Raw genomic sequence first — 25,650 nt, 5'->3', positions numbered from 1 at the left:
TCTCTGGAATAATAGAAATCTCGACCAGATTAATCAATACGGAGAATTTTGCTATAGAGAATTAAAACTAGTTACCTATCCTAGTCATTTCGATAGCTGTGATAAAGATAACTGTGATACGTTAGAGTGTAAGTTTATTATTGACAATATGTATGATGATCTGATAAGTGTTTTACAGGCCGGAGCCGACTTAAGTTGTTCTCGCACTGGTGCAGGACAAAAAGGTAGACAGATCGCTGGTTGGAACTACCATGTAAGATCAAGTCATGAACAAGCTCGACTTTATTTTAGATGGTGGATTGACGCTGGTAGACCTGACCATGGACTTATATATGAAAATATGTTAAAATTTAGAAAAGTATTTAAAAGCAAATTAAAATGGTGCCAAAGAAATGAAGAAATGATAAAGATGGATATAATAGCTGAAAATAGGGATAAAAAGAACTTTCCAAAATTCTGGAAAGCCACTAAAAGCCTTCAACATAAAGATGTCCTACCTGTGTCGGTGAATAATGAACAGGACCCGAACAGGATCGCTGACATGTTTGCTAATCATTTTAAAGTCCAACCCATGGAAGTAGGTGGTGAGCAAAATGCTGAGGCCATTGCCTCCGATAGAACCTTACAGCAAAAGTCGTCTGGCGATCTAAATAATATTTTTACCCCTGATAACATTGCGAAAACTGTAAGATGTATAAAACGTGGGAAATCTCCGGGACACGATGGCCTCAGCATTGAGCACATACTCTATGCCAGTGATGAAGTTTATCGGGTCCTGTCCATTATATTTAATTTATGCTTAAAGCACAGCTACTTACCAAAGGGCCTCATGAAAACGATAGTAGCCCCCATCGTAAAAAATAGAACCGGCGATCTGTCTAATCTTACCAACTATAGACCCATATCGTTAGGCACTATTGTCGGAAAAATACTGGAAAGGCTCTTACAACCCGAACTGACTGGGAACTTTAATATTGACGATGCTCAGTTTGGTTTTCGTGCTGGACTCTCTACAGATTCAGCCATTTTAAGTCTCAAATATACTGTGAACTATTATGTTAATAGGGATACTTCAGTATATGCATGCTTTTTAGACCTAAGCCGGGCATTTGACCTCGTTAACTACAAAATATTATGGCGTAAACTTGATGGTCATGTACCGAAAAAATTAATGAACTTGTGGAGATTTTGGTACGAAAACCAAACCAACTACGTAAAATGGGGCGACGCACTCTCTAGTGAATATAGGCTAGAGTGTGGCGTACGTCAAGGAGGGCTGACGTCTCCGGATCTATTTAACCTCTACATCAATGACCTTATTGGGAGACTGAGAAGTACCAAAGTCGGTTGCCATATTGGTAACGTCTGCGTTAACAATTTGAGCTACGCTGACGACATGGTGCTTCTCAGCCCCTCAATAAACGGGCTTAGAAAACTGCTCAGTATTTGTGACCAGTTCGCTAAAGAACATGGCCTCAAATACAATGTAGCGAAAACCGAAATGCTCATTTTCAAAGCGGGTAAGGGTCCGGAGACCGTTCCGCCGGTATTTTTGAATGGGTCGTCAGTTCGGGTTGTTAAGAGCTTTAAATACCTGGGTCATATTCTAACAGATGACATAAAGGATGATAAAGATATGGAGAGGGAGCGCAGGGCTCTCTCGGTGCGGGCTAACATGATAGCGCGCAGATTCGCGCGTTGCTCCGATGACGTGAAGGTGACGTTATTTAAAGCTTTTTGTCAATGTTTTTACACATGTCAACTGTGGACAAAGTTTACCAAGCGCAGCTATAATGCGCTTAGGATACAATATAACAACGCCTTCCGCATCCTAATGAAGCATCCGCGTTTCTGCAGTGCTAAAGCCATGTTTGCTGCGGCGAGGGTCCCTGACTTCTTCGCCATACTCAGAGCAAGGACGGCTTCCTTCTGGGAAAGACTAAGACACAGTACTAACTCCATCTTGTGTGCTGTTAACGAAGATCTGAGTAATCCTTTTTCTAAAAATTGGTCAAACCTGCATCGGTGCGACAACAACAGCTTTATTTAGATTAGTTTACACTATGTATATCTACATTAAGCTGTATATTATTTTGTGTTTTTTCTTTTTCTTTTTGTTTGTTATGGGTTGTCTTGTGACTTATATTGCCTGAAATAAAAATTATTATTATTATTATTATTATTATTACCTCATTTAAATACAACCTCTATCTATCTTCAAGTGAATGTACTACGCCGTAGCACAAGTTCAACGCGCGCCATCTATTAGGGGGTTGTATTGTCTAAGTTTTGTAATGTACGGCATAGATGGCTCTAGTGCTTGTAGATTTTCATTTCTAGGTAGTGTAGACCTGCGTAGACCTACTTACTGTAGAGCGTAGAGGCCGGTAGAGGCACAGTGTTACGTTCTCTAGAGGTTCGTAGAGGTTTGTTGATGATTTTTAAACTCCGACCCAAAAAGAGTCGTGTTATAAGTTTGACGTGCACGTATCTGTGTGATTGTGTATCTGTCTGTGGCATCGTAGCTCCTCAATGAATGCACCGATTTTGATTTTGTTTGTTTTTTGTTTTTAAAGTCATATAAGGCGAGGTCGGGGGCACATTACTCCGATGTTTTCCAAATCGACTATCGAGAAAAATACTTCCAAAAGGATATGTCTACAGGTATAGGTTACCTATATGCATAAAATGTTACCTTTTTATAACGATCCTGAAATAAAGCTCATGGTTATTACCAAACGTTTTAGAACAGACGGAGCAAGTGTAACGGCGTGGTGCACAAATAAAAGGACCGCTCCCACATTTTCATTGTGTACTAGCCGATGCCCGCGATTTCGCGATTTAGGTTTTTCGAAATCCCGTGGGAACTTTTTGTTTTTCCGGGATAAAAAGTAGCCTATGTGCTAATCCAGGATATTATCTATCTCCATTCCAAATTTTAGCCAAATCCATGTAGTAGTTTTTGCGTGAAGGAGTAACAAACATACACACACACACACACACACATACACACAAACTTGCGCCTTTATAATAATCGTGTGATGTGATTTACATACAATACATATTACATAGGCCGTATTTACAACATGTGCCGTATTTACATTTGGAACTATGGTGAAAAACGAGGGCCGGAGCTTGATGCTCAACCGAGGTGTTTCGGTCTTGATATCTCTGGAGTGAATGTGGCCCCCGGAGTTCGCCGAGGCCAGCAGGATTTTCGAATCGTTCCGAATTCAAATGGTTGTTCTAAGTGGCAGCTGCAAAGTGTGATGTTTTCTTCGCAGCTGCCAGCATTAGAAGAGGCCGCACGCCTCTACACAAGTTGGTCTTACCTAAAAATTAATGTAGGTAGGTAACTATCAAACAGTGGCGTGCACAGATTTATAGCCTGGATAAGCACAAATAAGCTAGTCCTCTCTTTCTCTCGTAAGCAGCGCTTTTGTGCCTCTATTACCTGCACGCCACTGCTATCAAAGTATTACTGGTGGCTAGACTATTGTACTGATGACTTCGCCAGTACAACTTTAATAGCTTAAATCTCGGAAACTTGGCACTTTGGAAGATTTCGTTACATCCTCCATACTTAATGGGATTTATTATAAATGCGAAAGTTTGTCTGTCTGTCTGTCTGCTACCTTTTCACGGCCCAACAGTTTAACCGATTTTGACGAAATTTGATATAGGGTTAGCTTATATCCCGGGGACGGACATAAGCTACTATTAATCCCGGAAAATCAAAGAGTTCCAACGGGATTCCTAGAGACCCATCCGCTTAACCGAGGTACCGAGGTAGGTAGGTAGTTTGCGTCCCTGAAATTGACATACTTAGGCAAATTTTTATCCCGGAAAATCAAACAGCTCCCACGGGTTCTTTATAAGCCTAAATCCACGCGGACGAAGTCGCGGGCATCTTCTAGTATAAAATACTTATTTGTATTGATGCCAGTTATTAATTACTTAATACAGGCTTTATGCGTGGCCGCTATTTTGGGGAAAAAAGTAAAATGGCGGACTACTAGGGAGGTTTGAACTTTGAAGCAATTAAATAAGCATAATTATCACTTGCTGTACCTACCGGTGAAGAAAAACATCGCCAGGAAACCTGGATTAAGAAATATTGTTTTAAACTTTGTGTAAATTCTGCCGGTTCACGTTTGGCTAGCGTGATGTATTAAGTAAGTATGAGTAGGTAAGTATTCTGAGAGGATACTCAGTAGTGCGTTGACGATGGGGCGCCAGCCAGGTAACCTCCCAGTGTGCCTGGATGCTGCTGGTCCCTTTTGGATGCGTCCGAGGGGAAGAGCAGTGTTCGGGCCGGTGCGCCCCGGTAACATGGCTAATAATTTCTTTTCGGAGATATTGTTGGCTATGGCTAATGACCTGGCAGGGGGGGAGGTTTCTCCGCGTGTCCCTCTGACTAGCAGAGGGCACAGTGGACGAAGCGTAGGATGGGACGCGGGCGACGTGCGCGTCCCAGGGTCGGGGGACGCCCTTCGTTGGTGCGTCCCGGAGGTGCGGTGGTGGGGACCGAGCAGGTCCCCAGTGGAGGGTCTGCCTCGGCAGACGTCGCTGGCTGGGTTGCGGTTGTTTGCTTCGGCCGCTCCCGTAACCCAGTCGCCAGGCGACGTGCAGTAGCGCCGCTGGGGTTTAGTGGGTATTCCGGTCGCCTCGGCCGGCGAGTCCCACATACCCTCCCTCCGGGGGGGATGCGTAAATGCATTCCCCAGCGTCAACAAAAAAAAAAAAAAAAGTGCGTTGACGATGTTGCCCAGTGGGCTGGGTTGAGATGATGATGGTGTGACTTAGGCTGAGATCTATAGAGCGCACTTTGACTTTGCTCAGACTTAAGATTGAGTTAAAACGAGACAGATTTATGTGAGAGATATGCCTCTGTCTCGTTTTAATTCTGTCTTAAGTCTAAGCAAAGTCAGAGCTTCTCACCCTCAGAGCCATCGCTTTGTGCGGTTCGGTCAATTATGCTAGATGACGATAAATAAGATAGATAGAAAATATTAAATTAGCATTGCATGATCCTAGTTTTTACGGTGCGATGCAGTGGAAAGACAATGAAGGCATTGAGTGCACTTCCTACACGACCAATGCAATTTTATTGTAATTCAAATACTTAGGCATTGTGTTGGTATAATCAGTGATAGCGTAGTGGGTTTTTAGAGTTCCATAGCCACACGGTAAAAACGGAACTCTATTAATGTCACTCTGCTGTCTGTCTGTCTGTCTGTCCGAGTGTCGCAGGTCTCTAGCTCGTAGACTAACAACCTGAAACTATAGTATTCGGTGTAGAACGTGGACCCAAAACCAAATATTGAATTAGAAAGACTAAACTTTCAGGGGGCTCCCATGCATGAAAAAGGAGCCGAAAAAAGTTTTTTTTTACCCTTGCATGTGGGGTGTCATTGTTAGATCTCATCGAGTAGAGTACGAATTCATCTTAAAAGATAAGTAAATGGGGGCCGTAAATATTGACAGTTTTAGACCATTTTTGTAACTGCGTCGCAGTATTTGGCTACGAATTACTTAATTATGAGATTCCGGGTTCAAGCCAAGCTCAACCCAGCCCAAAATATTAATGGTTTTCTTTTTTTCAGTAGGTTAGTGGAGTGGTACGTACTTAAACTTTAAAGGACCAATGACCATTATTTTCTACACTCAGCATGACTAGCAAATTCAGACTTATTTGAAATTTTCAGGAGCAGCCAAGAGAAGAGTGGACCAGGAAGTGGTGTTACAACAAGTGCCTCGTAGAGTGGGTACTTACCCACTCTACAAGGCACTTGCTGGGTGGGTTAAATCGTCAGACCTGTGCCTGATTTCTCTCTGGTCGTGTCATATTGGTGTTCCATCGCACTATCAGAATAAGGGGGAAAAGAGTGCACAGCTTTAGAAGAAACAAAAGAATTAATAAACCTCAAGGTTGAATAATTTTAAGATGAATGAATGAATGAATATTTTATTGTAAAGTAGGTACTAGGTAGGTACTAGGTACCTACTTACACCACAAAATCATTACGGAAAACACGGTACAAAGCCAAAAATGTTAAATGTTTTGCTATAGGCATGGACGTATCTACTATACCTAGGTAGATAAGTAAATCTAAAAATGATTTTAGTAAATAGCTTGCATTTTTCGTAATATCACCTATTTCCAAAAAATCATGTGCACAGGTAGATTAGGTACTTATGCGCAAAGTCATTAAAACCGGTTAAAAAAAGAAAATTAAATCGTAACAAAAATAGAAAGTTCCATTTTAAAACAAAGCACAACATCAAAAAAAAAAGCGCGCGGCGAAAAAATTTTAAGTGCTCGATTGGCTGAAAATGGCTGACGCTTACGTGCTATTGGTCAAAGATAATGTTTGTGAGACTATCACTTTTGCGGGGGAGATAAACCAAAACTTAACCGCAAATGTTGACAGAAGCTTTGTAAACAACAAACAAACAAAATGACACTTTCACTACACACCGTAGAGTTTAAATTTAAATGAACAATTTTCATTAAGCTCGCTTGGAATCAGGATGTTTGAAGAAGCGAGACGCAAAATTTGACGTAGACTTTTTATGGGCGTAGAAAAGAGATAGATAATGATATAAAGGGTTGCATACACTCCTTAAAAGTAAAATGTTATGTTAATGTTTGCATATAATTATTATTAAGCCTACGTTTACTAGAGTAGGTAATGAATATGGATTTTCTTGACATAGTTTTGATAGAGCTGCTCTCTAGCTAAGTTTTTATGAAGGTACATAAGTATCTATAGAATATTCTTGTATTAATTTATTACGATGCCAAGTTTAGTGTCGACATATTGTTTGGATTTCTTATAATTATCTATTAGCAAATAAACAATAATTTTATCGAAAAAAATAAGACATTTTAGGAACATGAAAATCTAATAAAACTTTTTTACTGAATGAGTATTTTACTTAATATCTTAAAATAAAACAATTTTAAATCTAAATAAGAGAGAATTTTAGGTGCTAAAAATTGAGCTTAATTAGGTAAGTAGGTATGTATAAATTTGATATGAAATTGCAACTGGTCTAAAAATCTTTAGAGTTAGTGATAGGTAGTTAGTAACGTAGTCGACATTCAGAAAACATAGAAATTATTTTAAGTAAGTACCTAGTAGGTAAGTAGTTCAATAAGCAAGAAACACTGACTGGAACTAATGAGTTTTTCTCTCTTATTAGGTAAGTCGTCTCATCTCGTCTCGGTTTTTGTACTTTAATCGAAGAAATCTCACGAAAATTGATTAAAGCACCGTGTTTACTCTGTTAAGGCAATAATCATATCTCGGCACTTTAAAACATCGACACAAATGAAACGCGTCATTACCAAAACCAACTCCTTATTTCGCGAAATAATTTTATTACAATAGATAATTTAAAACTGTCCAACTTCCCCCCACCACGGGGATAAAAGAGGAGGGGGCGGGGCGCAAATTAAAACAGAAGCACGGATAAAAAGCTAGGTATCTCTCTCCCGCAAATGAGCAGTCCTAAGTACGGTAAGCGGCTTACAATGGGAGTTGACACTAGGTGTACGCTATCTCTTTCTCGCATTGGTCCCGTAAATAAAGCTGTCTCAGAAACAGCCCTTTTATAACTATAAAGGTATAAGCGGCCAGTACAGACACAGTTCCACGTGAGATTGTGTTTTGTAATCAGTGAAGTGGCGCCTTTATTCTGAAGCACAAGCACAATGTTCGCGCGTTTGACAATTTGACATTTCGTTTGGCGGGAACTTATTTTTTTTTGATTCACGCGAAGGCTTAAGCTTGTTCAGCCTAAAAGTGAACTTTTTAGTTAGTTTTGTTACAGTGATGGTTAAAGTTGCCAGTTGAAGGTTGTTGTAGTTATTGCTTTTGCAATAACTTGGATTCTTAGTTTACTAAGCAAAATAAGGTAAGGAAAGCTATTTGGAAAAACATTGAAGACACCTTGAAGTTGATTTACAGATTCACGTTTTATTTACCGACTTCCCATGAAAACTAGTGGCCTCTGAAAACAAAAGATAAAAATTGATTAATATTATCATGAACTAGTTTAGTCACCCTAGTTTCGCTGAAGTGAAACTTTGAAAATCGATAAAACACCTTTCTTCATTTTCAACTGAAAGCTCAAATACCAATTTTCATGGAAATAACTTGAAAAATGCCAGACTTAGGTACATACACACTTTCGTCCCCTATTTAATTAACCCTCCCCCTCCACCCTTCAATTCAATTGAATTTTAAATACCTCTGAAACACCTCTAAGTATTTCTTCATTTTTAACCGACCCCCTAAACCTGAGTAGGTATAAGTACCTACCGATTTTCATGGAATAACTTGAAAATGACGGACTTTCATACAAACTTTCATCCCCTATATTATAACCCTCTTAGGGTTAAATTTTCCGAAAACTCTTTCATAGTGAGTGCTTACGTTAAAAAATAAACCTACTTTTCAGTTTCTAACCCCAATACGATGTCGGCTGTGTGTAGGTAGATAATCCTGGCAAGTGTTTTAAAATGTGCAACTAGGTAAATTTTAACATTAAAAAACCGGCCAAGTGCGAGTCAGACTCGCGCACCGAGGGTTTCGTACTCGGGTATTTTTCCGACATTTTACACGATAAATCAAAAACTATTAGGTAGGTATGTATAAAAATAAGTAAAAATCTGTTTCACAGGTAAAGCCCTTTCATATTATGATACTTCACTTGATATAGGTGTACCGTACCTACTTAGTTATCTTACTTTGAAAAATTGAAACACATTTTAATTTTTTTTAATGATCTTACCACAAATTCATGGTTACCTATCGTCTAGGTCAGGAAGTACCCTTCTTATAGGTTTTCTTGACAGACAACGGACGGACGGACAGACAGACAAGCAGACAGACAGACAGACAACAAAGTGATCCTATAAGGGTTCCGTTTTTCCTTTTGAGGTACGGAGCCCTAAAAATATAGGAAAACATTTAAAAAATGTAGATAGATAGATAGATAGAAACACACACAAAAACACATGTAAAGGATCACAACACAGAAAGAAGAAAACAGAAAAAACAATTGTGTGCAAAGGCGGCCTTATTGCTTGGAGCAATCTCTACCAGGCAACCTTTGCTGAAAGGAGAAGTGCTAGGGTTGGATAGTACCAAGTCGCAATGTATTACCTTTTTGAACGAAAAAACCGGGAAAAATTCGAGGGGAGGAGCACGCACCACTTTAGGGTTCCGTACCAAAATAGTAAAAATGGAACCCTTATTTATTTATGAACCCACGCTTCATGTGATTTTTTTTTCAAAATTCTGCTGTGGAGTTCCGCTTCCGTGTGTTTTTCACTTTTCAATCATAAATCTCTTATGATTTAATTTTAAAAAGGCGTTGTCACAGACAGATGAACAGGCAGACTGAATCTTTGTTTTACTATGGAATACCTAAGTACCTACCTACTGAAAACCTACTCTAACTTACTGATTTAACGATAGAACGATTTCGGTAGATTTTGCGTTTCCGTGTCCTAGAAGCCTGGGCTAATATAAAGTTACCATACATACGAAGACCTACTTACACCTTCTAGAGTAGCTCGTTTTAAACTTCAATCCAAAAACCTATCATCAGGTAAGATTCCAGTTAAAAGACAACTTTTCATTGAATAAGTGTAAATTAAAAATTTATAACACCCCTGACAAGTGAAGGTTATAGTTACTAGAAAAGAGCTGATAACTTTTAAACGGCTGAACCGATTTTCTTGGATTATAGCTAACACTCTCGATCAAGCCACCTTACAAACAAAAAAAACTAAATTAAAATCGGTTCATTAGTTTAGGAGCTACGATGCCACAGACAGATACACAGATACACGTCAAACTTATAACACCCCTCTTTTTGGGTCAGGGGTTAAAAAGTAGCTGTTTCAAACATAGCTACTTACACTTAAAGTACTCCTCTTTCTAGGAACTTGAAAAGAAACTTTTTGTGTTGTCGTTCTTTTCGGCTTGGCCGTTTTTCTCGTAGCGTGTATTGTACTGACTTCAGTTTCAGATAGTGTAGTCTTTTCAGTGACTACATTTGTAGTAGTGTCTCTAGTAGTCATTGTTTCATAGTCGTTAGAACTTATTTCGGGGCTAACATTTATCAATTCTTGAGTGGATAATTCTTGTTCTGTTTTACTGTCAAATATTGTTGCAAAAGTATCGTTTGATAGTTTTTCCGTATCATTTATTAAATTTTCATTAAATAACTCTGCATTTATCAAAGTTCTGTCATCATTTGAACTAGTAACTTCGCTTGTGTTGTCTACTTTTGTTTTATTTAATAGAGCTATTGATAAATTAAGAGAATCGTGTTTAGCTTCTTCTGGTTCTAATTTTATATTTTTCGTTGTAGTTTTAGGTGTTGATTTTAATTTGTTAGTTGTCATATGGGTTATCGTACTTTCTATTTCCTGAGTAATAGTTTCTTTTGTTACATTGAGCACTACTTTTTTACTGTTCGATTTTGTTATAGTTGAATTTAAGCTTATTTTGAGATTGTCAGTTAAAACTGTTTGTTTAGTAGGTTTTTCGGTTGTAGCGTCTATCTTATGTTTTAAACTAGTATTTTTCATTATAGTTGTGTCAGTTTGCTTTAGTTTCTTTGTGTTCATGCTTGTCGTATTCTCAAGTTTGTTAGAGACATTTTTTGATTGATTTTCAATTGGATTATTTTTAATTTTTATTGGACTGGTAGTTATTTTTGTTTCATTAAATATTTTTAAAGCCTTTTTAGTCGTCAGTTCGTTTCTTTGTAATTTTACTCGGTTGGTCAAGACTTCTTTGAACTCTTCTAGTGTCAGGAAGGATTGCGGTATTTTTGATTCGACGGGATTATTAATATAAATGAAAGGGTTATTGTTATTACTATTGTCACTAGTTCGAATGTTTCCCTTTATCATAAGGTTATGTTTTTTGAATCCGTTGACTTCTTTGAGTTTCTGAACATGTATTTCATATTGTTTATTCCTTCTGAAGAGGCGGCGTGATTTTTCTGTAAGTTTGATTTCTCGTTTAGATCAATTTAGCAAAATCCTATTTTAAACAGCGTTTATTTAAAAAAAAATAGATTAATATTAGTAGATAGAAGATAGTACACCTAGACCTAGGTACTATTTTAAATCTGCATGCGTAGGTAGGTATCTACTTTTTTGTTGCTTCACCACACGCCTCAACTAGGTAGGTACTCAACTTATTTCAAGTATATAAATATAGTAGATATATATAAGTAGGTATGTCCTGGAGACGGATATAAGCTACTTTTATCCCGGCAAGTCACTGGGTTCATGCGGGATTTGTAGAAATCCCGGATAAATCTAATAGCGAACAAAATATTATAAAATCTCTTAACAACTAAATAGGTAGGTACGTAGATATTTTTTAGAGTTCCGTATCAAGGGTGCCAACGGGACCCTATTATTAAGACTGTTATCCATCCGTCCGTCCGTCTGTCTGTCAGAGGGCTGTATCTCACGAACCGTAATAGGTAGAGTGTTGAAATTTTTACAGAATATGTATTTTTATTGCAATTATAACAACAAATAATAATAATTTCAAAATGGCCACCATAAAATAAAAAATAAATAAAAAGTATTATTTCTTGTGCGACGCGACGGTAAGGAACCCTTTGGGTGTGAGTCAGACTCGCAATTGACGGATTTTTTTAAACAAACCTATGGTCATGATCCTAATAGGACGTTATTATTAACCTATATTTATTTTACTCGCACTTGTACCAGAAAGTTGTAACAAGAGAAAAAGAACGAAAAAGTGGACAGGTACCTACCTAAGCACTTATCTCAATAAGAGATTTCTACCAGTGACCCTTGGCAGTGCGAGAGGTTGTAAAGAGAGTACAATAGGTCGGTACAGCCTTACAGTAAAGATAGAAATTAAATAAGCTTATAAAAACATACATACTTAATTACACAAATACATTCTAAAGCGTACCTACTTATTTAATTTATTTACTACTATGTATAAATAAAAAGATATAGTAAATACCATCTAAAGCAGCTTCTTTATATTTTGAATATAAGTCCGGAACTATTTCTTCAGGCACCATTGAACTACCTTTCGATTTTTCGAAAAACATGTGTAAAATTAAAAATAATTCCAAAATGTGATTACAAAAAATCATTTTCTATTTTCAGTGCGCATGTTTCTAAATTGTAAATTGAAATGGTATTACCGATTTTACGCTTGAACGCTTCTCTGGGATTTAATATAAACAATTGCGTAGGTAATATTGTAGTCGTGATAAATGATCGGATGGTGAGAGCTCATTGGTTGAGAGGTTGAGACGTCGGATCCCATTCGAGGGTCCAGGTTTCGATCCCAGCTACACACTAACTTTTCAGAGTTATTTACCTACGTTCTAAGAGATTAAATTCACTAGCTTTAACGGTGAAGGAAAACATCGTGAAGGAAACCTTCATGCCTGAGAGTTCTCTATAATGTTCTCAAGGGTGTGTGGTGTGAAGTCTGCCAATCCGCCCTTTGTCAGCGTGGTAGACTATGGCCTAAGCCCTTCTCATTCATGAGAGGAGTCCTGTTCGCACTTGTGCTCAATAGTGGGGCAGCCATGGGTTATATGCCATGGGAATATACTTTTATTGTACACCACGAAATTAATACAGAAAAAACACTTTCAAAGCAAAATAAAAATATAGTTAAGCAGGTAGGTGCAATGATGACGAGTAGGCTTAAACTTTTATCCAATTTAGGTAGATAAATATAATAAGCAATTAAAATTATTAATCTTAATAATGAATTGAAAGCTGCCTTTTTGTAAATATTATTATAATTCTTAGGGTTCCGTTGGTCCCCCCAACAGTGTTTGTTTGGATCGCAGACACTCGTGTGTGTACTTTTTAACTTAATCGGTCCAGTAGATTCGGAGCAAATTAGTTGTGAACGACGGTCAGACAGACAGACATACCTACACACAAGATCCTATAACGGTTTCGTTTTTTATTCGGACGTACGGAACCCTAAAAAAGTAAAAAAGCTAGAGAATGTGAATAGCAACTGTGTCAATTGTAAATCCAGTGAACCCAAATAATAGGGCAGATCCATAAGGCGGTTCAGTGATTACCGGGAACTTCATGTCCACAAACGCTTTCCGTTTTCAAATTCAATCAAAACCTTTCATTAACCCCAGACCTAAAAAGAGGAGTGTTATAAGTTTGACGGGTGTATCTGTGTATCTGTCTGTGGCATCGTAGCTCCTAAACGAATGAACCGATTTTAATTTAGTTTTTTTTGTTTGAAAGGTGGCTTTATTGTTTGAAAGGTGGCTTGATCGAGAGTGTTCTTAGCTATAATCCAAGAAAATCGGTTCAGCCGTTTGAAAGTTATCAGCTCTTTTCTAGTTATTGTAACCTTCACTTGTCGGGGGTAGGTATATAAATTTTTAATTTACACTTGTTTTACCTACGTACCTACCTACAACGATTACAGTTGTAGCTACCTATACACCAGTACCTAATTTATAATTAAGAAGGTAGGTACCATATTTTTTTTAAAGTGAATACAGGAAAAATTAACTGTTTTAAATGTGCAAGTAGATACAGGTGAAACCAGATCGCTAGCAAAAACGAAGACATATTTTAGTACTGATGCTTACTGATAAGATACCACAAAAAAAAATAACACGAAATAATAAAATGAAAAAATTCTGTATTTTTAAAGTTCACAATATACAAATTGCAAACAAAACATCTGACTGATTCTAGAGGTCAATTAACGTCTCGTAAATAGGCCACTCGAAGTCAATACGGCGTCGTAAGAGGGGCGTTAACCCGGTGGTTATTTAATTGACATTGGATTGTCGTTCTGGTTACATCCTGTATAATATAGAGATGTTGGTCCATAGAAGTCCATATAAATAAAGAATATTCATCGCACGAGCCAAGGCAGGTCGTACGTGCGGTAGTGCAGGTCGGATGCCGGGTGGCTCTAATGAGCTGTGATCTTTAAAAAATTCCGTTAAAAGTCAACGATTACTATGTACCTACTTACCTACTGTCTCTACGCAATCTGTAGTCTGCGTACCTAGTAGAATAACAGAGGCTAATTGATGCGTTGATATAGGGCACTAACATAGTACGGGTTGTATAGCTGGCGCCCATACCCCGTGGCCGCCGGACGCGATGCTGGACCGCATGCATGACCTGGCGTACAAATGTAAAGGTAATGACGCCCACCAGTCTTACCTTTACCTTTGTACACTAGGTTCATGAGGTTGAACGTAGCTTCCACTGGGCACGGTTAGTGCCAATGCCATAATTTGTCAAAAAATTGGCACATTAATAAGTCAGGTTTGCCAGGCTGCTTTATAATGGGTTTGACTTTATATTGAGTTTGTATGCAACAAGATTAGATAAATTTAGAAGATGCCGCTAGAAATTATCAATCCTACATAGTACATACTACCTACGTAGTAGTTAAGTGATGCGTTGATATAGGGCACCATCATAGAAACACACGATGCTGTACGGGGTGTATAGCTGGCGCCCAGTGGTAAATTATTTGACGATTCAAAAGCACTTGTAAAAGTTTATTTGAATAAAAATCTATTCTATTTTATTCTATTCTATTCTATACCCCGTGGCCGCCGGACGCGATGCTGGACCGCATTCATGACCTGGCGTACAAAGGTAAAGGTAATGACGCCCACCACTCTTACCTTTACCTTTGTACACTAGGTTCATGAGGTTGAACATAGCTTCCACTGGGCACGGTTAGTGCCAATGCCATAATTTGTCAAAAAATTGGCACATTAATAAGTCAGGTTTGCCAGGCTGCTTTATAATGGGTTTGACTTTATATTGAGTTTGTATGCGACAAGATTAGATAGATTTAGAAGATGCTGCTAGAAATTATCAATCCTACATACTACCTACGTAGTAGTTAAGTGATGCGTTGATATAGGGCACCATCATAGAAACACACGATGCTGTACGGGGTGTATAGCTGGCGCCCAGTGGTAAATTATTTGACGATTCAAAAGCACTTGTAAAAGTTTATTTGAATAAAAATCTATTCTATTTTATTCTATTCTATTCTATACCCCGTGGCCGCCGGACGCGATGCTGGACCGCATTCATGACCTGGCGTACAAAGGTAAAGGTAATGACGCCCACCACTCTTACCTTTACCTTTGTACACTAGGTTCATGAGGTTGAACATAGCTTCCACTGGGCACGGTTAGTGCCAATGCCATAATTTGTCAAAAAATTGGCACATTAATAAGTCAGGTTTGCCAGGCTGCTTTATAATGGGTTTGACTTTATATTGAGTTTGTATGCGACAAGATTAGATAGATTTAGAAGATGCCACTAGAAATTATCAATCCTACATACTACCTACGGAGTAGTTAAGTGATGCGTTGATATAGGGCACCATCATAGAAACACGCGATGCTATACGGGGTGTATAGCTGGCGCCCATACCCCGTGGCCGCCGGACGCGATGCTGGACCGCATGCATGACCTGGCGTACAAAGGTAAAGGTAATGACGCCCACCACTCTAACCTTTACCTTTGTATACTAGGTTCATGAGGTTGAATGTCGCGTCCACTGGCCACGGCTAGGCCAATGCCATAATTTCGGCACATATTATTTTGGCCTGTCTGATTATCGTTCGAAGCTTTTAATCTCTACACACTAACTACGCAGTTGTGTCAGTAGCTAAGTGGTGCGTTGTTGTAGGGCGCCACCATAGAAGATTACGGGGTGTACACGATGCTGCCGGCGCAGCAGCTGGCGCCCATCAGCCCGTGGCCGCCGGACGCGATGCTGGACCGCATGGACGACCTGGCGCACAAAGGTAAAGGTAATGGTGCCCACCATTCTTACTACCTTTCTAGGTTTTATGTATCTCCGGTTTTGTATTCTAATTACTACCTATCTAGACTTTGTATAGGTACCTACGGTGAAGGATTGCATTCTTATTGTTATCTAACTAGGTTTTATATACCTATGTATAGTTCGCGACAGGTCGACATGGCAATCGGGGTTGGGGACGCCCCGCACACCAGCACGGCCTGCGCTAAGCCGGTGCGGGATAGCGCGGGTGACGTGCGGGAGTGCGGGGCCGTCGTCCTTGATGTATGATCCTTGGTGTTTTCAGGGGTTTTCTTTTCATTTACAAAAACTTTAAGAGGGCTCTCTCCGTCACTCGTTTCATACAATCGTAGTTCCAATTTCATTTGAATATTAAGCAACCAAAGTCCATGAAATTTTGCAGATATATTCTAGAAACTAATATCTATGTCTGTGGTTTTCCAGATTTCTGTTAAAATATTCGGTTTCAAAGTTACGCGGTCTTAAAAAATTTCATACAAATCTTTAAGCCCCTTTTAAAACTAGTACATATTTTTAGAAAAATCTAAAACACCACAGACACAGATATTAGTTTCTAGAATATGTCTGCAAAATTTCATGGACTTTGGTTGCTTCATATTCAAATGAAATTGGAACTACGATTGTATGAAACGAGTGACGGAGAGAGCCCTGTTAAGCATTAATTAACATCGGTTATATTTGTACTGTAAAACGTAGGTATAATAAGTACTTATTATTTATGTATGTAGCTGCCCAATACTTTTGCATATCTTATATTTTCTGAAGAAAACTAGTTTACTTTTGTTTTTCGTCTATCACAATAATTCTATCGACAAGTATTTTCCTTTTACTATTTGACTACAATCACTGATACAGGTACCTACGTTTTGCATCAAAATCTACGTTAAGTATACAATTTTTGTGCATATTAATTATCATCTCCAGAATTAATATACCTACCCAATACTTATTCCGCTTACTTGCGTTTAATCCGTTTTGATATACGAAACCTGTACCACAAGTCTTGTTCGAAGCATTCCTCTCAACCCATGTGGCGTTTCACCCATCATACGGGGTCGTCGAAAAGGAATACCAGAGTCTCGCCGTATTACATAATGAAATCTTTAAATTACGGAAATAATGACAAAAATGAATAGATCTTTTTATAAGTAAATAAAATTCATTAAAGTTAGCATTATTGCCAGTAGTTACGCAGGAAAAAAATCGCTCAAGTATGAGTTGGACTCGTATACGAGGGTTCTGCACCATCGTACAAGAAATAACACTTTTTAATTTTTTAAATTTTCATAGGGACCATTTTGAATTTTTTTTAATTGTTGTTATAGCGGCAGTAGAAATACAGATTCTGTGAAAATTTCAATTCTCTACCTATTACTGTTTACGAGATACAGCCCGCTGACAGATGGACGGACGGACGAATGGACGAATAGCGGAGACTTTAGTAATAGGGTCCCGTTTGGCACCGTTTGGGTACGGAACTCTTAAAAACAGACTTTAAGTGATCCATTTTACTTCGCTCGGCTAACGGACTAAAGTTGCCAAGTCTGAACAAGGACAACAGTAACGTCACTAAAATATCGCTGGTCCACTACTGAGTACGGCTGTCCTCTCAATATGAGACCCACGACATAATAACCACCGCTATCACCACTCTTGAAAAAATCAAGAGATTAGAGATTGGTCTATGCATACTCGTAGCTTGCACATTAAATATGATCTGTTTGAAGCCTCCGAGCATTATAATATCTTTTTAGAAACATTATATTACTCAATCTTAAAACTTAGTTCACAACATTTTTTGCCGTAACATAAAAATTTCACTATGTAAAGCAATCAATAACCACACGAGATCCTGGTATCCCTTTCCGACGACCCCGTAGAGGTCTGTTCGTAAAACTTTAAACGTGATTAATTGGAGTAAGCAGGCTTGTGGTGAACAGGTCACAGCGGTGTTAACCAGCTCGGCGGGGTGTTTGTAGGAGGCAGACCGCTGCCAGACTCCACGAGGCAGAAGATCGTGGAGCTGGCGCACTCAGGGGCGAGGCCGTGTGATATCAGCAGGATCCTGCAGGTCTCCAACGGCTGCGTGTCCAAGATACTAGGCAGGTTAGATAATATTGTCATTAAAATTAGTTTATTGCTGCTAACTTCTGCCTATTGCAACGAGGCCGGAGATAGTAAAGGTAACGACGAGTGAGGACAAGGAATCTACAGCTCTCCACCGTGTCCAAGATATTAGGCAGATCAGTTGGTAATGCTATTAAAAAATTTAACTGTAGCTCAAGGCAGAAGATCGTGTAGTTGGCGCATTCTTAAGAGTGAGGCCGTGTGATATAAAATCAGATTAGTCTGGTCTCAAATAGTTGTGTCCAAAATATGAGCACCAGCAGTGGCGTGAAGAGGGTGCACAGGATGCAAGGGTATTATTTAGGTAGAAATCTGTGCACTGGCAGGTCAAAATGAAAATGCATTGAGCTAATTCAACTGAGGTAAGCAGTGCATTTATGCCTCTATAACCTGCACGCCACTGGGCACCAGCTGTTATGTTAGTTGTTATTCCTGCAAATACTTTACCTTTTTTGTCTCAATGAGGTCACAAAATTTTGTAAATTATTGGAAGCCAAGTATATAAGCTAAGCTAATTGTTATATTTGGCTAACATTTCGACTTAGGTAGGTACCCTACCTACTACATCAACAATTCAAGTAAGTGGGTGTCAAAGTCTATGAATGGTGTAAGATCTGGGTGTGAACGCGAAATTTTTCAGTTCACATTGTAATAAATTGAATTATATTATAAATTTTAAACCGATTAGAAATAGCTCTTTGTTCAATACAAAGTCATGAACACATTTTGCTGGCAATCTAACCGCAAACGTATACAACAAAAATCTATTGACATCCAATGCTCGTGAAATAGCCGTATCATGTTACATATTCCAAGTTATCCTAACTAACCTTCGCAATCACCTTGGCTGTATAACACCACCAATTTAAAAAAGCCCGCATTTCGTTGACCACATAACATCTTATCTGATATCGTTACTTTGTCAGGGTTGGATACTTGGATCTAGGTGTGGTCACAAGTACATGTCTGTGGTCACAGCCAGTTAGGTAGAGTATAGGTTTCCAACGGCATTTTTCGAATGTTTAGGTGAAACATTAGACCAGGGTTGACTATGTATTATGACAATTGTGGTTTTGGGTTAGCTGACGCTATTGGAGTTGAGTGAGCCATGAAAAGAGTGGTAAAAGTGTGACACGAGGATCTGTACAATACTTTTTATATTCCTATACAAGTTAGCCCTTGACTGTGATCTCACTTGGTGGTATGTGATGATGCAGTCTAATTTGGAAGTGGGCTAACTTGAAAATATATAAAACCCGTTCAACTGATGGGTTTCTACGCAGCATCATGCCAGAACACTAAATCGCTTGCCGGTAGGCATTGCCGATAGGGTGGTAACTAGCCACGGCCGAAGCCGCCCATCAGAAAGACCAGAGACAATTTAGAAATTATGAATTTCCATATTGCCCCTGCCGGAAATCGAACCCGGGACCTCCACTTATAAGACCACAGCGCTCACCACTGCAACAGAGAAGTTGACAAACATACTCTAAGTTACGATTTAGAATATTCTTCTTATCTCATTCATAGAAGAACTATGCTTAGTAGTGAGCTGTCGTTTCAACATTTCCCGGGTGTACCTAAGCCATATCTCTAGGATATGGTAAATTCCCGGCTTATGTCATTTCGCTGCGACATAATATGGTATAAGAAGCTGATTTTACCAAATGGACATTGGTTATAACAATAATAAAGAAAAATGACTTTTGAGTATTTGACTTTAGTACTTACTTCAAAAGTTGTCGGCACGATCTATTTTCTAGGTGGGTATCAAATACCTGGTTAGGTATTGCTGAAAAATTTAAATATCACACCAAAGAACCTGATAGAGTATGACACTTGAATAGCACCGGTCGGGTGTTAGATACAATTTCTAACTCATTAGGTAAAAGTAGTTTAAAATGCCCGACAGCTGGCCGGCAAGGCGAATAAAAGTACTGCAGCGAACCTGATACCGGCATACCGCGGGTAACTCTACACCACCAGCCCGATGGTATCACCATGCAATGACAGTTTGTACGCGATTAGGGTTCGGTGTTTTATAATTAAACGAAAAAATTAAAAAAATTAAAGGATCTTTTTAAAGAAAAGAAGTTGACAGGTTCTTAAGGTCTGTGTAAAGTACCTAAAACCTAAAACAAAAGTCCATTTAAACAATTTGAAAACATATGGGCTAATACTAATAATAATGATGATTTGGACTTAAACCCCCCTTTTTGCATTCACTTTAGGTTTACGTAAATATATTTCGTATCCGAAAACATACCAAAAATATTTTTGTCTACGCATAAATATTTTAGGTTATATTTAAAATTTAAACGGTGCACTGTTTAAATGGTTAATTATAAAAATCTAAAATAGATCAAATAAAGCAAAATCAAAACAAAATATCTGACATTTTTATCTGTTTTTTTATTTATTAAAAACACTTTTTTCTTAAGATCGGAACCATGTCTTCTTGTTGTATTTTCCAAAAATGTTAATTTTATTTCTAACCCAGGTACTACGAAACGGGGTCGATTCGACCTCGCGCCATCGGCGGCTCAAAGCCCCGCGTGGCGACCGCGGAGGTGGTCAGCAAGATCGCGCAGTACAAGCGCGAATGCCCTTCAATCTTCGCCTGGGAGATCCGGGACCGCCTGCTTAGTGAAGGAGTCTGTACCTCGGATAATATTCCTAGCGTGAGTACAATCAATACCTATACTTAGCTATCTAAGCTACAGCTACCTATACAAGTTAGCCCTTGCCTGCAATCTCATCGGGTGGTAAGTGATGATGCAGTCTAAGATGGAAGCGGGCTGACCTGATAGGGGCATAGCAGTTTTTAATAAACCCACTAAGTACCATTACTACAACTACCACTTTGGTTTCTAGACGGCATCGTACCGGATCGCTTTTCTTGGTGGCACGCCTTGGCGGTAGGGTGGTAGGGGTAACTAGCCACGGCCGAAGCCCCACCAGACTACACCAGACAAATTATAAAATTCCAAACTCTTGCCGGGAATCGAACCCGGAACCTCTCACGTTACATTATAATATAAGACCACAGCGTTTACCACTGCGCCACGGAGGTACTTAAAGATGTAGGTATCTTACAAGCTGAACGTTTTCAACTTTTTAATTTTGCGGCCTTGATAGTTTTTAACCGACTTCGAAAAAAGGAGGAGGTTATCAATTCATCAGAATTTTTCGCTGAATGTATCATAGTATTATTGTATACCTAGTACATGTAGCAATACACGTAAGCTTAAGTAAATAGAGCCGTATAAGCTGAATAAATGGTATGAATACGCCATCTAAAGACTGAAACAGGATTGAATACAGAACCCTAATAATACATTAATACAACCACACATAGATTAATCGTAGGTATAGCTTGTATCTAGTTTTGCCTACAGCATCTCTCAAAATATTAACTTCAAGTTAAATACAGTTTATATAGAGTTGTTTTTAATAAAGGGAGGATTTTTTTTATATTTTTTTAAAAACTAGTGTTTGGCTGGCATCAGACCAGTGGCAAATGAATTAAGCCTAAGGTGGAGCGCGCTTGCCTAGAAAATGCCTATGCACTCTTGGCTCTCTAAATTCTCTTAGTCTTTTCTCAATTTCAGGAAGCTAAAATGGAATACGCTCAGTAAGCCTATCGTTGCGTATTTAGTTCATGTTTCGCTCAAAAATCTTCAGTCAAACTCATTATTTTAAAGCAACGGCTTTCTCAAGCACTAAAAACGAAAGGGCACCTAAAAATACAATGGTCTCATATACCGGTAGCTATAGTTCGATTATACAGGGTGCTACGCCTTATCTTCCCCAGCACTATACAGTCCCCTTTCCGCCCCCTCCCTCCGTGGCAAAACAATATGACGTTATAACTTTTTTCTTCATCTTTTCCTTTTTTGAATACGGGGCCGCTCCCTACTGGGACATCCTTTAGACGCCGAGTCGTATCGATTATAAAGGTTGTTTCGAAATAGATTCAAAATATAAAATTTTGAAATTCTATTTTAAAATTTTATGTAAAGGATACTTACTAGGTACTAGCTTATGAGGGGGACCTCAGAAAGGAGGGCGCTTCTAAAATCAATGAGAGAGACAAATAAAATCGTACAGAATCAAACTTGTGATACTTCAAACAATCAAAAATTAAAATATGTTTAAAGTGCGTGTCTAATGACTAATACTTGACTAGTATTGGAAAATTTCCAATAATTGTGTACTTGCTTGTTTTAAATGCAAATAAATAGGTACTATCTATCTGTCTAACAAATACCTATAGTTTGTAACCAATACTTATTCTCTGCATATCCTATGTTTTAAAGCAAACTACTCATATTTCAATGAGGTTAAATATTATGTGTACACCTAGCCTACCTAAAACTGAGCACCTACAGTTTTTATAGCTCAACTCTTTGCCGTAATGTGTAACGGAGCGGGAAATACTCCTAAAAAGCTATGAATACGAAAATAACAGTGATAACGTTATTTTAACGACTGGAGAATACTTAAACATCCTTTGCAAAAAATTTCGCCGGTGCTTAACATAAATTAATTAAAGAATCTGCGCCATCACCCTGTTACTGACGATTTGCTGAAGAGCCTTAAATACCTCCAAGATCGGGAAAAACATAACCGTTATATTCGGTGTACCGAAAAAAGGGATGGAGATATGGTTTTTTAATGAGCGCGAAAGAGTTGGCTATCTCTTTTTTCCGCGTCTGAGAGGGAGCGATTTTGACACGGCATGAATAAAGAAAATATGAAGGCTTTTGTTATAAAAATTCCAGTACAGGGGATAAAGTCTTTAAGTTATCAGGGAGGAAACCGTTAAGGGTATATTTTGTAGGTATAGACAGGTATGAGCTAGATACGAAAGAAAAGGTAAATATTTAATGTAAGGTGCTTATATTATTCTAGGTGCTCTCTGAATTTATTTAATCGTGCATAACTTATTTACTAGTTTATGATAGTCATTACAATAATGATCTTTAGAATCTAATTTTATCTTGATTTATGCACAATGTTGATTTTTTCACGATATACTCGTATTTAGAAAAAAAAGATTGTTTAGTGGTTAATATTATGTCGTCTGCCTATTAGGGATGTCCGGGGGTTTGATCTCGAGGACGGAACTTTTACTTTTCGGAGTTATGTGTGTTTTAAACAATCAAATGTCACTTGCTATAACGTAGAAGAAAAATATCGTAAGGAAACCGTAAATAGAGTAATTTCTGTGGGAAAATATTTTTATGTTAAAAAATTGAAAAATATTTGTTGTTTATCGCCTTGTGAGATCAATGATCGCCTTCCATACAGCGTATCGTTAATTATAATTATTAATTATGAGCTAAAAATTTCGAAAAATCGAACTTTAAAAAAAAATCTTTAATAATGAATTCTGTCACAATAAACTACCGCTTTACAAAACACATTTTATTTCTACGAGTCTAAGCCCCAATTGTTGAATTTCTAGGAATCATCTAATGACGCAGTGTTGGTAAATTAATTGCGTAAACTTATTTGTCAGGCTTTTCTCATTTGTAAGGGTCACCACCCCATCCTTTGAGACAATACGTGGCATAGAAGTTTTCTCAGGATAATAATGCGGTACTTAAGGAGGCACCCAATCGTTCCGAAAATAAAATATGCCTACCTACATAATATTATATTATTTTATTCTAACTCTACATATGCTCTAAATATACTTCAAACTGTATGTAAAATATTTACTTGTACAGTGTTTATGCTTACGCTGGGGAGGTTGAATATATTAATATTAAGATCGATTTGATACGTTAGCTCACGTCGAATTTCATTTAGTTTGATGCGGAGTTAAGCATGTTTTCATTGAATTTAATGAGAAAATCGCGCGTAATTGTGGGTGGTCGGTTATATTTAACTTTTGCGATCCATATCCATACTTACTTATATCGTGTCTGTCTGTCTGTCTTCTCTTCACACTCTCAGCTTTTCACAAACCAAGTTTAACCGATTTGGACCAAAGATACAGAGTTAGCTTGCAACCTGGAGACGGGCATAGGCTACTTTTTGTCCCGGAAAATCAAAGCCACTTTCCAAAAAAGGAGTGTAATGTTTTCAGTGTTCATGTATATTATGACTTTCTTTATTCCACCATAACTTCTAAATGCCTGAACAGGATGTATAAAGATATTTTGAGAATCCTTACATTATCACGAGTAAGTAAAACTCGCTCTAATTTTTTTTGAAAAAATTCAATATAGCGGCTGTATGTCGCCATTTTCAAATGTAAAAAAAACTTAATTTTTCTTTAATAAACACCAGACGTAGCAGTGCAAGCTGCAGTCGGGTTATTAAAAACTTTTTTAATTACTTGTCCTACTCAATGCACAAAAATACAATTCGGTTCTGGCTATCTGGATTCTCTGGGTTTGAATATTCTGGATAGACATGGTAGGTAGGTATAATTGTTTTAACCTAACCACTTTGTTTTTTAAGTATTTAAGTACGGCATTGTAGCAGTATACAGTTTTTTAAACATAAGTCTATCTTGACAGGATAACATCGATTAACCGGACTTTTTGCACCATTGCACTGCGTTAACGGGTTAAGAATAAATATATAGGTTAAATGTATTTATTATAGGTTAAATATATTTTTATCAAAAGTTCAGAAAGCTAAAAAGAATAATTTTTAAGTTCATTTACCATAACAGTAGAAATACAAGCAAAAAATGAAAAGGAAAGCTTTTTTCCTCATTCGGCCCGAAGCGTCTTTTGCGTATGACATCGAAGCAAATAAACATGACGACACAATGTAACAATACATACTTTTCTCGTATATTTATTTGTTCATGTCATTACCCACTCAACTCCACTATAAGCTTTAAATCCAACGAATTGTGGTATTAATTTCCCTCCAACACTTCTTAGTTTTTAACCAACTTTTTCCAATACCAATGTAATGTAAAATAATTCAGATAGCTTACACAATAAAACTCATTTTTGTGAGAAACCTATATTATTAAACATTATTTTTAATGACAAGCGAAAATAAACTATAAAATAAACGATTAAAGTCTAATTTCGATTAGCTGTGTATAGTAGGGTAAAGTACCGTATACATGGACACTCGGCGAGCACGTGCAAGCCACGCGTCGCCTTTGGTAATCTTCTTTGGAAGCTTTGTTACAATTCGCCGATAGTCCGCCCCATGAGATCGCAGTCTCAGATATGTTCTAATGATATTTTAAATCAGTGCACCAAGGACTCAGTCGAGCGTTCGCCAATAATATGAGAATATTAGATTATGGCGTTATGTGTTTTTGGTATTGATGCAAGAGCCGATGCATGGTGCAGAGAGATGCAATGTTAAGAGCCATACCTATTTTGCCCAAGGATTAGATAAAAAAATAAAATATTTAGACATTCAAAATTCTGTTGTACCAAAACTTTTCTGTTACACCAAAAGCGAGCAGACAGACAAGTGCAGTTTTGCATTTATAATAGATATTATATGGGTATGGATATATAGTATATATACAAATACCTAACCTCAAACTCAAATCATTTAATCAAACTGTGTAGACTGTGTACAATTTTTGACTGTCAATTGGGGGAATTCTTAACAAAATAATGTA

General features: G+C 38.0%; 2 protein-coding genes across 3 annotated transcripts in view; one reads left to right on the top strand and one right to left on the bottom strand.

The window, feature by feature from the left end:
• The first annotated feature begins 7,205 nt into the window (after window positions 1-7,205).
• The window catches only part of LOC123876286 (paired box protein Pax-6-like), a 67,965-nt gene continuing 49,520 nt past the window's right edge, over window positions 7,206-25,650 (top strand). Inside the window, exons 1-4 of one of the 2 annotated variants that reach the window (XM_045922492.1) lie at window positions 7,206-7,923; window positions 15,753-15,870; window positions 17,888-18,014; window positions 20,536-20,716. In XM_045922492.1, the coding sequence (XP_045778448.1) occupies window positions 15,786-15,870; window positions 17,888-18,014; window positions 20,536-20,716 (393 nt within the window). In that variant the 5' untranslated portion in view covers window positions 7,206-7,923; window positions 15,753-15,785. Of the gene's footprint in view, window positions 7,924-15,752; window positions 15,877-17,887; window positions 18,015-20,535; window positions 20,717-25,650 lie in introns of both variants that reach the window. The other variant, XM_045922491.1, reaches the window with a different exon arrangement.
• On the bottom strand, window positions 7,969-12,243 carry LOC123876289 (flap endonuclease 1-like). The gene is made up of 3 exons (XM_045922499.1): window positions 12,042-12,243; window positions 9,938-11,031; window positions 7,969-8,019 (listed from the first exon to the last, which is right to left on the bottom strand). Exons 1-3 carry the CDS (start codon window positions 12,175-12,177, stop codon window positions 7,990-7,992), a joined length of 1,260 nt encoding a protein of 419 aa, XP_045778455.1. The 5' UTR covers window positions 12,178-12,243; the 3' UTR covers window positions 7,969-7,989.

Source organism: Maniola jurtina, chromosome 21, assembly GCF_905333055.1.
Source record: "Maniola jurtina chromosome 21, ilManJurt1.1, whole genome shotgun sequence".
NCBI lineage: Eukaryota > Metazoa > Arthropoda > Insecta > Lepidoptera > Nymphalidae > Maniola > Maniola jurtina.
The sequence above is the reverse complement of the archived record's forward strand: the minus strand, read 5'-3'. Positions and strand labels throughout refer to the sequence as shown.

Bases quoted from the DNA above. Each gene is read 5' to 3' on its own strand.
- LOC123876289 (XM_045922499.1), bottom strand. From the start codon at position 12,177: ATGATTTTTTGTAATCACATTTTGGAATTATTTTTAATTTTACACATG. The intron at 11,032-12,041 runs GTATTTACTATA...TCAAACTTACAG, and splicing joins TAAAGAAGCTGCTTTAGATG to AAAAATCACGCCGCCTCTTC. The intron at 8,020-9,937 runs GTAAGTAGCTAT...TTTTGTTTTCAG, and splicing joins GAAAGAGGAGTACTTTAAGT to AGGCCACTAGTTTTCATGGG.